This window comes from Oncorhynchus kisutch, linkage group LG18 (genome assembly GCF_002021735.2).
Source record: "Oncorhynchus kisutch isolate 150728-3 linkage group LG18, Okis_V2, whole genome shotgun sequence".
NCBI classification, from domain to species: domain Eukaryota; kingdom Metazoa; phylum Chordata; class Actinopteri; order Salmoniformes; family Salmonidae; genus Oncorhynchus; species Oncorhynchus kisutch.
The window spans coordinates 76,804,060-76,816,479 of NC_034191.2; the positions used below are offsets into that span (position 1 = coordinate 76,804,060).

The 12,420-nt window shown below is 47.3% G+C and overlaps 1 protein-coding gene across 6 annotated transcripts in view; it reads left to right on the top strand.

Moving 5' to 3' along the window:
- The window catches only part of LOC109909613 (solute carrier family 12 member 7), a 103,363-nt gene that overhangs the window by 59,476 nt on the left and 31,467 nt on the right, over positions 1-12,420 (top strand). For all 6 annotated transcript variants that reach the window (XM_031796845.1, XM_031796846.1, XM_031796849.1 and 3 more), the window contains exons 4-9: positions 409-555; positions 5,543-5,597; positions 5,810-5,940; positions 6,112-6,353; positions 6,576-6,787; positions 7,937-8,104. In XM_031796845.1, coding sequence (XP_031652705.1) covers positions 409-555; positions 5,543-5,597; positions 5,810-5,940; positions 6,112-6,353; positions 6,576-6,787; positions 7,937-8,104 — 955 coding nt within the window. The remainder of the gene's footprint in view (positions 1-408; positions 556-5,542; positions 5,598-5,809; positions 5,941-6,111; positions 6,354-6,575; positions 6,788-7,936; positions 8,105-12,420) is intronic.

Consider the following 12,420-nt stretch of genomic DNA (forward strand, 5'->3'; position numbering starts at 1 on the left):
AGTTCGATACATCTTTAATAGACGAAAAAACACGAACAATACAAAAACTAAACGTGAAAACCTAAACAGTCTATCTTGTGCAAACACACACAGAGACATGAACAATCACCCACGAATCAAAGAATATGGCTGCCTAAATACGGTTCCCAATCAGAGACAACGAGAATCACCTGCCTCTGATTGAGAACCGCCTCAGGCAACCATAGACTATGCTAGAAAACCCCACTAAGCCACAATCCCAAAACCTACAAAAAAAAACATACATAAACGCAACACAAAATAAACCCATGTCACACCCTGGCCTGACCAAATAAAGAAAGAAAACACAAAATACTAAGACCAGGGTGTGACACCCTTGCCTTCTCTCCCTCTCATTGTTCCCTCTCACTCTCCTCTTTCCCTCCACAGAGTCCCGCGTTGGGCACATTAATTGGGGTGTACCTGCCCTGCCTCCAAAACATCCTGGGGGTCATCCTGTTCCTGCGTCTCACCTGGATCGTGGGAACCGCCGGCATCATGGAATCCCTTGCCATTGTGGTCATGACCTGCTCCTGTGTAAGGAATATCCTATAATATGATTATTGCTATTTTGTGTCCCACCATCTGGATTGGTTCCTTTTGTTGTGTAATATGAAATAGTGTTTTTAACATTGGATAAAAGTAGAGACTCCGAGCTAGAAAATGGTCTATCATACACTTCGGGTGAGGAACAATGGGAAATTAATTCTGCTTTCAAAGTTGATTTAACTTGTAACTCCACTTTGGTACACCTACTGGAGAGCTCTTCTTTGTCTACACCCATTCAGCATCGTTCACACCCTCTTAAGCCTTAGCCCCGCCCATCTCTTTAAGGATTCACAGTGTAGTGGTGAAGGTAGTAGCAAAACGTAGTCGTAAAAATTAACTTCATCTATTCCTTAGCCTGCCTTGGGGCGGCAGGTAGCCTAGTGGTTAGAGCCAGTAGCCGAAAGGTTGCTAGATCGAATCCCCGAGCTGACAAGATACAAATCTGTCGTTCTGCCCCGTACAAGGCGGCCTAACCCACCGGGTATATTTGTCACAGGATACAGGTGTAATCGGCACAGTGAAATGGTTGCTTGCATAGAGGAGTCTATTTGTTTAGACAAATATGAACCATAATCCCAACTCTAATGCCACGTTCAAAACACCAGGGATCTCGGGAATCTCTTGACTTCCGAGCGTTCAACTCTGGGGGGGGGGGGGGGGAACGAGCTCCGACTGGGGGAAAAACGAGCTCCGACTGGGGGAAAAATGCATTTGAACGGTCATCCAATTTGGAATTCACAGTCGAACTCGGTCCTCTTTCTAGAGCTCCGACTTTCTGACCTGAAGATCACTGACATCATGATTTGACCTCGTATTTTTCCAATTTCCCCTTTTGTTCTGAATGTGGCAATACTACCACGCTTGAATCTGCAGGTGGCTAAAGTTAACCTACTAAGTTAATAGGCTAAACTAGCAATGGAAATGGTTTCTTCTTTCTGGGTTCTCTTTTTGGACTTTCCGCATCTCTCTGCTGGGTTTCAGGTACAAAGCTGAAATTCTTCAGCCTCCTGAGCTTGAAGAGGTGCTGTTGCGCCTCTCAGATCATCAGTGATGGGTACGCCGAGGAACTGTAAGCTTTTCACCTTCTCCACTGCGGTCCCGTCGAAGTGGATGAGGGCGTGCTCCCTCTACTGTTTCCTGAAGTCCACAATCAGCTCCTTCATTTTGTTGACGCTTAGGGTGAGGTTATTATCCTGGTACAACTCCACCAGAGCCCTCACCTCCTCCCTGTAGGCTTTGTCCTCATTATTGGTAATCATGCCTGCTTTTGTTGTGTTTTCAAACTTGATGATTGAGTTGGAGGCGTGCGTGGCCACGCAGTCATGAGTGAACAGGGAGATCAGGAGGGGGCTGAGCATGACCCTTGTGGGGCCCCTGTGTTGAAGATCAGAACAGTGGAGGTGTTGTTTCCTACCTTCACCACCTGCGGTCGACCCGTCAGGAATTCCAGGACCCAGTTGCACAGGGCGGGGTTCAGACCCAGGGCCTCAAGCTTAATGATGAGCTTGGAGGGTACTATGGTGTTGAAGGCTGAGCTGTAGTCAATGAACAGCATTCTTACATAGGTATTCCTTTTGTCCAGATGGGATAGGGCAGTGTGCAGTGCGATGGCGATTGCATCGTCTGTGGACCCATTGAGGCGGTATGCAAATTGAAGTGGGTCTATGGTGTCAGGTAAGGTGGAGCTGATTATGATCCTTAATTAGCCCCTGAAAGCTCTTCATGATTACAGAAGTGAGTGCTATGGGGCGATAGTCATTTAGTTCAGTTACCTTTGCTTTCTTGGGTACAGGAACAATGGTGGACATCTTGAAGCAAGTGGGGACGACAGACTGGGATAGGGAGAGATTGAATATGTCCGTAAACACTCCAGCCAGCTGGTCTGCGCATGCTCTGAGGATACGCCTAGGGATGGCATCTGGGCCGGAAGCCTTGTGAGGGTTAACCCATCTTAAATGTTGGCCACGGAGAACGAGAGGCCGCAGTCCTTGGGAACGAGCCACATTGGTGGCACTGTGTTATCCTCAAAGCAGGCAAAGAAGGTGTTTAGCTTGTCCGGGAGCAAGATGTCTGTGTCTGCTGGTTTTCCTTTTGAAATCCTTGATTTTCTTGAGTCCCTGCAACATACGTCTCGTGTCTGAACAACTTCACTTTGTCTCTATACTGATGTTTTGCCTGTTTCAATGCCTTACAGAGGGTACATAAATGTACTGTTTGTATTCAGCCATATTCCCAGTCACCTTGCTGTGGTTAAATGCAGTGGTTTGCACTTTCAGTTTTGCGCATATGCTGCCATCTATCCACTATTTTTGGTTTGGGTAGGTTTTAATAGTCACAGTGGGAACAACATCCCCTATACACTTCCTGATGAACTCAGTCACTGTATACGTCAATGTTATTCTCGGAGGCAATCAGGAATATTTCCCAGTCCGTGTGATCAAAACAATCTTGAAGCATGGATTCCGATTGGTCAGACCAGTGTTGAATAGACCTTAGCATGGGTACTTCCTGTTTGAGTTTCTGCCTATAGGAAAGGAGGAGCAGAATGTAGTCGTGATCTGATTTGCTCAAGGGAAGGCGGTGGGAGGTCCTTGTAGGCATCACGGAAGGGAGAGTAACAATGGTTGAGCGTTTTTGATGCACGAGTACTACAGGCAATGTGTTGATAGAACTTCGGTAGAGTTTTCCTCAAATTTTCTTTGTTAAAATCCCCAGCTACAATAAATGCGGCCTCAGGATATTTGGTTTCCAGTTTGCACAAAGTCCAGAGTAGTTCCTTGAGGGCCGTTGTGGTATCTGCTTGAGGGGAATATACACGGCTGTGGCTAGAACCTAAAATAATTATCTTGGGAGGTAATACGGTCGGCATTTGATTGTGAGTTAATTATTCTAGGTTGGGTGAACAAAAGGTCTTGAATTCCTGTACGTTGAAACAATCACACCATGTGTAGTTAATCATGAAACAAACACCTTTCTTCTTCCCGGGGAGTTCTTTATTCCTCTCTGCGCGATGTACTGAGAACCCAGCTGACTGTATGGATGGGACAGTATATCCAGAGATTTCCTTATTCCTGTTTGTGTAATGTACTGAGAACCCAGCTGGCTGTATGGATGGGGACAGTATTTCCTGACCATGACGATTTTCAGAGTCAATTATGCTCCAGAAAGTAGTCAATCACATCTTTCCCCCTGAGCTTTGTCGATAGCACAACTTCAGGGCAGCAATGTTGAGAGCAGTAGCAAAACCTTTTCAGTTCTTAATGATGTCTTAAATAAAAAAGCTGTGGTAGGAAGGATTATCCACACATTATAGACAGATGCATGCTACATGGTAGACCAATCAGAAACTCATCTCTCTGCATGCCCAGCCAATCCATTATCTCAGCCAATCATGGCTAGTGGGAAGGTTCCTTGGCTAAACCAACTAGGCTCATAATTTAACAATTGTATTCGTATTTACAGGTGACATACACGTTTGTTATTAAGGCACATGAAAGTTCACATATTCCAGAAGGCATTTCTAGAGAAAAAAAGAATGCGTTTTCATAAAAAATAAAAAAATGCCTCTCCTGTGAAGTAGTGCCATATGCCTAGTTTTTAAAACAGGTCACATTTATCCAGAGCGACTTGTAGTCATGCATGCGGGTGGTCTCGGGAATCGAACCCACTATCCTGGCGTTGCAAGCACCATGAGCTACCAACTGACCTACAGTGGACCACTACCCATCCTGAGTCTGAAGACCATGATCGGTCGAACAATGGCCTACACACACTGCACGCCCGCCGTGGGCCTGCACACACTGCACACCCGCCTTGGCCCTCCACGACGCCCCCCGTGGCCCTCAACGACGCCCCCCGTGGCCTTCCACGACGCCCCCCCCGTGGGCCTCCACGACGCCCCCCCCCGTGGGCCTCCACGACGCCCCCCGTGGCCTTCCACAACGCCCCCCCCGTGGGCCTCCACGACGCCCCCCCCCGTGGGCCTCCACGACGCCCCCCAGTGAGCCTCCACGTTTCCCCCCCCGTGGGCCTCCACGATGCCCATCGTAGCCCTCCATGACTACAGATGTCTGTCCCTTTGAACTCTATGGACCAAATGTTGATTGTGACACTATTCACTATTCAAAACCTCTCATTATGCAACATTTAAAAAATCGTATCAAAGTTTGAATTGTTGCGTACACAGATTAGCAGAGACATTTGAAATGCCTGTGTTTTTAGTTAGAAGGCCAGCAGCCTGAAATCACCTCTTCGCTGTCGACGTTGAGACGGGTGTTTTGCGGGTACTATTTAATGAAGCTGCCAGTTGAGGACTCCTGGGCCAATACCCTCTGTCTTGACAGAAGGGTAGTGTGTTCTTATAGCCGTGCAATGGGATGGTCTGTGTGGACAATTAAGTTCCCCTCTTTGAACCAATCAGAAGATAGTGTCTCTGAATTATCCTTGAGGCTTCTTTTTGTATTTATTCCATGCAGTGATATTTTTGTGTGTATAAGGGGTACTGTACTCTGATGACCTCTGCACAGGGGGAAGCTGTTTCTCCATTTGGGTGGGGGAGGCTGTGATGCTCTGCTCTCATTGTTGGGCTCAACGGCTTTCACACCTATCCCTTCCACACCTCGGTGCAAATTGAAAATTGAAGTTGCAGCCGGGACGTCAGTCCTATCCTAGCAAGCTTGGTAGCTTTAACTTAGCATCAAGTATTTATATATAACTCTATTTAACTTTTTGGCTTCAGACTGAACATTGCCCTATTTCAGGTAAAAAGGGGCTCATATCAATTACCCAGATGCCTGCGATGGTGTTCCTAAAGATTTATAGGCCACAGCTGAGTCGTTTAGCCACTAAATATGGGATAAGCTCCCCCCTGATTTTATTATTCTTTGGATTCCATGCATTTTAGATTCACAAATATTGCCTATGCTTAACGTAATCTAAAATGTAGATATTTTTTTTCTCTCTCTCTCCTTCACAGACAATGCTGACAGCCATATCAATGAGTGCCATCGCTACGAATGGTGTAGTTCCAGGTAGGTTCACTGTGGATAATGGTCCATTTCTACTAAATAGAATTGGGCTGACATTTCCTTCAAGAATTTGAACTGAGAATTAAGATGAAAATCGTTTAGTGATTTGGGTTCCAGCACAAGAGGGAACAATATGTACCACTCCACCTCAAAGTGAGTTTTCTCCACGGCTGTGGTTGTGACTGGCTCTGTCCCCCGTTGTTGTTGGTCTGTAGCTGGAGGCTCCTACTACATGATCTCAAGGTCGCTGGGGCCAGAGTTCGGCGGGGCTGTGGGGCTCTGCTTCTACCTGGGGACCACCTTTGCTGGCTCCATGTACATCCTCGGTACTATAGAGATTCTGTTAGTGAGTATCCTTTGCAAAGATACTGTCGTTTTTACCTCATCTGTAGACATTAATACATGAACCGATAACAACACCTGATGAGGCTGTTATCTGAACCTTTCATAACGCTGTACCCTACTGAACGTCTCTGATGACCCCCCCCCCCCCCCCCCCCCCCCGGTCTCCTCCCAGACCTACATTGTGCCTAGTGCGGCCATCTTCAAGGCAGAGAAGAAGGAGAATGAGCCGGAGGCACTGCTCAACAACATGCGGGTGTACGGCACCTGCTGCCTCACCCTCATGTCCCTGGTGGTGTTTGTGGGGGTCAAGTACGTCAACAAGCTGGCCCTGGTCTTCCTGGCTTGTGTCATCCTCTCCATTCTGGCCATCTACGCCGGAGTCATCAAGACCGCCTTCGAACCGCCAGACTTCCCGTGAGTCTAGTCTGAACTCACGGCCTTGTTGAAAAATACAACCAGAAACCACTAGAAGCGAACACCCTCACACATATATGCGCGCGCGCGCACACACCCACACACACAAATTACTCTTGGTTTTACCTCCGATCAGGAAGACCAGGGTCAGAACATCAAAAACAGTTTTTTTTCCCCCTGTGAGATTTTAAAAAACTGTTTTGTTCTATATCCTCCTCCCAGTATTTGCCTGTTGGGGAACCGCACGTTGCAGAACCACAACTTTGACCAGTGTTTGAAGACGATGGAGGTGGACAACGTGACGGTCACCACCAAGCTGTGGTCCCTGTTCTGTGACTCTCCGGACCTCAACGCCACCTGCAACGAATACTTCACTCTCAACAACGTCACTGTGATCCAGGGAATCCCCGGCCTGACCAGCGGGGTCATCAGAGGTGAGAGACCCCCCCCCCCCCACACACACACACACACACACACACAATTTTTGTGATTAAATTATGCAACAAACTTTAATTGTGGGGTGAATGTTCCCATGATGTAAAGTCTGCCCTCACTGCTAAAAGCAATGCTCTTTCCCCCCCCGTCCTGACACCCTATCCTAATGGAAACCAGGATTGCAATCATTCGTTTTTATTTGTAGTAGAGCATAACGCTGTGTCAGTTCTTCTCAGACTATTTACTACATTACCCTTGAAGCTCTTATGAGAATTAGATTAGGAAGATTCTGTGTGGCTCAGTTGGAAGAGCATGGCACTTACTACGCCAGGGATGTGGGTTCGATTCCCACGGGGGGACCCGTGCTAACAAATATGAAAATGTATGCAGTCGATACTGGAAGTGGCTCTGGATAAGAGTGTGTGCTAAATGAGTAAAATGTTAAACGAAGATGTACATCGTGACATCCAATAGAGAGTGATGTTTTTCCCTTGCTGGGAATACTGACACCGAGGATGAGCTGTACACCCCTCTCTGTCTGCGGTTGGTTATCTGCTTTACACTATTGAGATGGACCCCTATAAAGAAGAATGCATCGGGTCCATCTCGATGGTGTTAAAAAAGTAGCAGAGACCGGGGGAAGTTTTCGGGACCATGCTCCATGTCTAGTTTATTTACTGACGGGATCTGTTTTTATTAAATCCAATGATGGAGGGAAACTGTCTTCACTTCAATCAGCATAGTATCATCTACTACCATCCTAGATTTAGGCTGATATGAAGGGATACCACGGCCGGCAGAACAATTGACATACTCTTGTGTTATCGTAACATATTCAAGACATTCCCGAACTCTGACATTGATGTCCACTCCCCCATCATCACTTCCAAATTGCTCAAATTCCTTAAGTTATGGAATCAGGCGTGTGGAGGCAGGTGATTTGACGAATCAGGCGTGTGGAGGCAGGTGATTTGACGAGTCCCATATGTACTCTGTGTTCTTCCTTCAGAGGATAGTGACTAGTGATTGTCCTCCCTCCCTTCCTCTCTCTCTTTTCTCCCTTCTCATCTCACTCCCTGTCTCTTAACCACCCCTACGCTCCCTCTTCCAATCCCTCCACTTCATCCTCACCCTTCACCCTTTCACAGACAACATCTGGGGGGACTACGGTCCTAAAGGCATGTTGGTAGAGAATAAGCACCAGGTGTCAGAGCCGGCTGCAGACACCTCCCAGGATATATACATGCCCTACGTGGCCAATGACATCACCACCTTCTTCACCCTGCTGGTGGGCATCTACTTCCCCTCCGTCACAGGTATGTTCAAATGGACATCTACTTGTATAAACAGGAGGAAAAGGAAGTGCTGCTAAGGTACATAATAACGTGTTGGTGAGAGCCTCACCTTACAATAATGAATCTTTGTAGATAAGAAACATTAGCCATTTTTTGATGTATTTATGTATGGCAATAAACGGTCTCCACATATACTTCCATAAAAACATTTCAACTGGCACCTGGGGACCTTCAGAGGAGTCTTGTGAGACCTGTGGGCGTCCTAGAGAAAAACAACATGTACGTGTTTGCTAGAGTCTCACCTTTCCACAGAGGGGTTATGTTAGTGTTTAGCCCAAACTGTTCAGACGCTACAGACAGAAGATCATCGGCTGTACTTACTTAAGACGAGTCCTAAGACGCTTGTGGGGGTCGTAGAGCAATGTGGAGAACACTTTCGTGTTTTTGAGAGTCTTCTCTTTCCATAGAGGGTTCGTAATAGTTTGCAGGCCAAACCGTTCGGACGTTACAGACTTGTGTTTTCGGGAAGTGCGACATCTGCGGATGCGATGGATTGAGATGCATCCAATGCAAAAATCTCTCTACCTTTTAAAACTGACAGATTTTTATGGTCGCGGACATCGACTAGGGGGTAAAATAAGAAAATGGAGCCGGAGGAGATGGCCGCCGTTTTACGGTCTGCTATTATATATATTTTTTCACGATATTTGTCAATTATTTTGTACATAATGTTTCTGCAACCGTATCTTACGGCAGAAAAGAGCTTCTGGATATCAGGACAGCGATCACTCACCTTGGATTAGACAAAGAGCTTCTGGATATCAGGACAGAGATCACTCACCTCGGATTAGACAAAGAGCTTCTGGATATCAGGAGAGAGATCACTCACCTCGGATTAGACAAAGAGCTTCTGGATATCAGGACAGCGATCACTCACCTCGGATTAGACAAAGAGCTTCTGGACATCAGGACAGAGACTCACCTCGGATTAGACAAAGAGCTTCTGTATATCAGGACAGCGATCACTCACCTCGGATTAGACAAAGAGCTTCTGTATATCAGGACAGCGATCACTCACCTCGGATTAGACAAAGAGCTTCTGGATATCAGGACAGCGATCACTCACCTCGGATTAGACAAAGAGCTTCTGGACATCAGGACAGCGATCACTCACCTCGGATTAGACAAAGAGCTTCTGGACATCAGGACAGAGATCACTCACCTCGGATTAGACAAAGAGCTTCTGGATGTCAGGACAGCGATCACTCACCTCGGATTAGACAAAGAGCTTCTGGATATCAGGACAGCGATCACTCACCTCAGATTAGACAAAGATTTTTTTCAACAACAACAACAGCAGCAAGCAGGACTCACACGATATTCTCCAAACAACCCACAAGGCAGACATTACAATTATTCACAAAAGGAAGCGACGCAGAGGAAGAAGAGCCGGATGCCTCGTCCGGACCCGCAGAAGGCAACTAGGAAAGCTGCTGTTACCATCAATATTACTCGCCAACGTGCAATCATTGGACAATAAACTAGACGAGGTACGATCACGAATATCTTACCAACGGGACATCAGAAACTGTAATATCCTATGTTTCACGGAATCGTGGCTGAATGACGACATGGATTTTCAGCTAGCAGGATACACGCTGCACCGGCAGGATAGAACAGCACACTCCGGTAAGACGAGGGGGGCCGGTCTGTGCATATTTGTAAACAGCTGGTGCACAAAATCTCAGGAAGTCTCTAGAATTTTCTCGCCTGAGGTAGACTATATTGTGATAAATTGCAGGCCACACTACTTGCCTAGAGAGTTCTCAGCTATACTCTTCATGGCTGTTTATTTACCACCACAGACAGATGCTGGCCTACGACCGAACTCAGTCAGCTGTATAAGGAAATAAGCAAACAGGAAACCACTCACCCAGAGGCGGCGCTCCTAGTGGGCGGAGACTTTAATGCAGGGAAACTTAAATCAGTTCTACCAAATCTCTATCAACATGTTAAATGTGCAATCAGAGGGAAAACATTCTAGATCACCTGTACTCCACACACAGACGTGTACAAAGCTCTCCCTCGCCCTCCATTTGGTAAACCCGACCACAACTCTATCCTCCTGATTCATTCTTACAAGCCAAAATTAAAGCAGGAAGCACCAGTGACTCGGTCTATAAAAAAGTGGTCAGATTAAGCAGATGCTAAACTACAGGACTGCTTTGCTATCACAGACTGGAATATGTTCTGGGATTCTTCTGATGAAATTGAGGAATACACCACATCAGTCACTGGCTTTATCAATACGTGCATTGAGGACGTCGTCCCCACAGTGACTGTACGTACATACCCCAACCAGAATCCATGTATTACAGGCAACATTCACACTGAGCTAAAGGGTAGAGCAGCCAGTTTTCAAGGTGCGAGATTCTAACCCGGAAGCTTACAAGAAATCCTGCTATGCCCTGCGACGAACCATCAAACAGACAAAGCGTCAATACAGAGCTAAGATTGAATACTACTACACCGGCTCCGACGCTCATTGGATGTGGAAGGGCTTGCAAACTATTACAGACTACAAAGGGAAGCACAGCCGCAAGCTGCCCAGTGACACGAGCCTACCAGACGAGCTAAATCACTTCTCTGCGCACTTCGAGGCTAGCAACACTGAGGCATGCATGAGAGGATCAGCTGTTCCGGATGACTGTGTGATCATGCTCTCCGTAGCCGACGTGAGTAAGACCTTTAAACAGGTCAACATTCACAAGGCTGCGGGGCCAGATGGATTACCAGGACGTGTGCTCCGGGCATGTGCTGACCAACTGGCAGGTGTCTTCACTGACATTTTCAACATGTCCCTGATCGAGTCTGTAATACCAACATTCTTCAAGCAGACCACCATAGTCCCTGTGCCCAGGAACACAAAGGCAACCTGCCTAAATGACTACAGACCCGTAGGACTCACATCTGTAGCCATGAAGTGCTTTGAAAGGCTGGTCATGGCTCACATCAACACCATTATCCCAGAAACCCTAGACCCACTCCAATTTGCATTCCGCCCAAACAGATCCACAGATGATGCAATCTCTATTGCACTCCACACTGCCCTTTCCCACCTGGACAAAAGGAACACCTATGTGAGAATGCTGTTCATTGACTACAGCTCAGCGTTCAACACCATAGTACCCTCAAAGCTCATCACTAAGCTAAGGAACCTGGGACTAAACACCTCCCTCTGCAACTGGATTCTGGTCTTCCTGACGGGCCGCCCCCAGGTGGTGAGGGTAGGTAGCAACACATCTGCCATGCTGATCCTCAACACTGGAGCTCCCCAGGGGTGCTAAGTTCGCTCCTGTACTCCCTGTTTACCCGCGACTGCATGGCCAGGCACGACTTCAACACCATCATTAAGTTTGCTGACGAAACAACAGTGGTAGGCCTGATCACCGACAACAACGGAACAGCCTATAGGGAGGAGGTCAGAGACCTGGCTGGGTGGTGCCAGAATAACAACCTCTCCCTCAACGTGACTAAGGCGATGATTGTGGACTACAGGAAAAGGAGCACCGAGCACGTCCCCATTCTCATCAACAGGGCTGTAGTGGAGTAGGTTGAGAGCTTCAAGTTCCTTGGTGTCCACATCACCAACAAACTAGAATGGTTCAAACATACCAAGACAGTCGTGAAGACTGCACAACAAACCTATTCCCCCTCAGGAAACTAAAAAGATTTGGCATGGGTCCTAAGATCCTCAAAAGGTTCTACAGCTGCAACACAGAGAGCATCCTGACCGGTTGCATCACTGCCTGGTACGGAAATTGCTCAGCCTCCGACCGCAAAGCACTTCAGAGGGTAGTGCGTATAGCCCAGTACATCACTGGGGCAAAGCTGCCTGCCATCCAGGACCTCTACAGGTGGTGTCAGAGGAAGGCCCTGAAAATTGTCAAAGACTCCAGCCACCCCAGTCATAGACTGTTCTCTCTACTACTGCATGGCAAGCGGTACTGGAGTGCCAAGTCTAGGACAAAAACGCTTCTCAATCATTTTTACCCCCAAGCCATAAGACTCCTGAACAGGTAACCAATGGTTACCCGGACTATTTGCATTGTGTGCCCCCCATCCCCTCTTTTACGCTGCTGCTACTCTCTGTTCATCATATATGCATAGTCACTTTAACCATACCCACATGTACATACTACCTCAATAAGCCTGACTGACTAATAAACCTCCCCCCCACACACACACACACCTAAAGAACAAGCAGCAGGACAGTAACCCGGCCTAGACCCACACCCCCCACACCTAAAGAACTAGGGGTGGTATCCTAGGTTCTA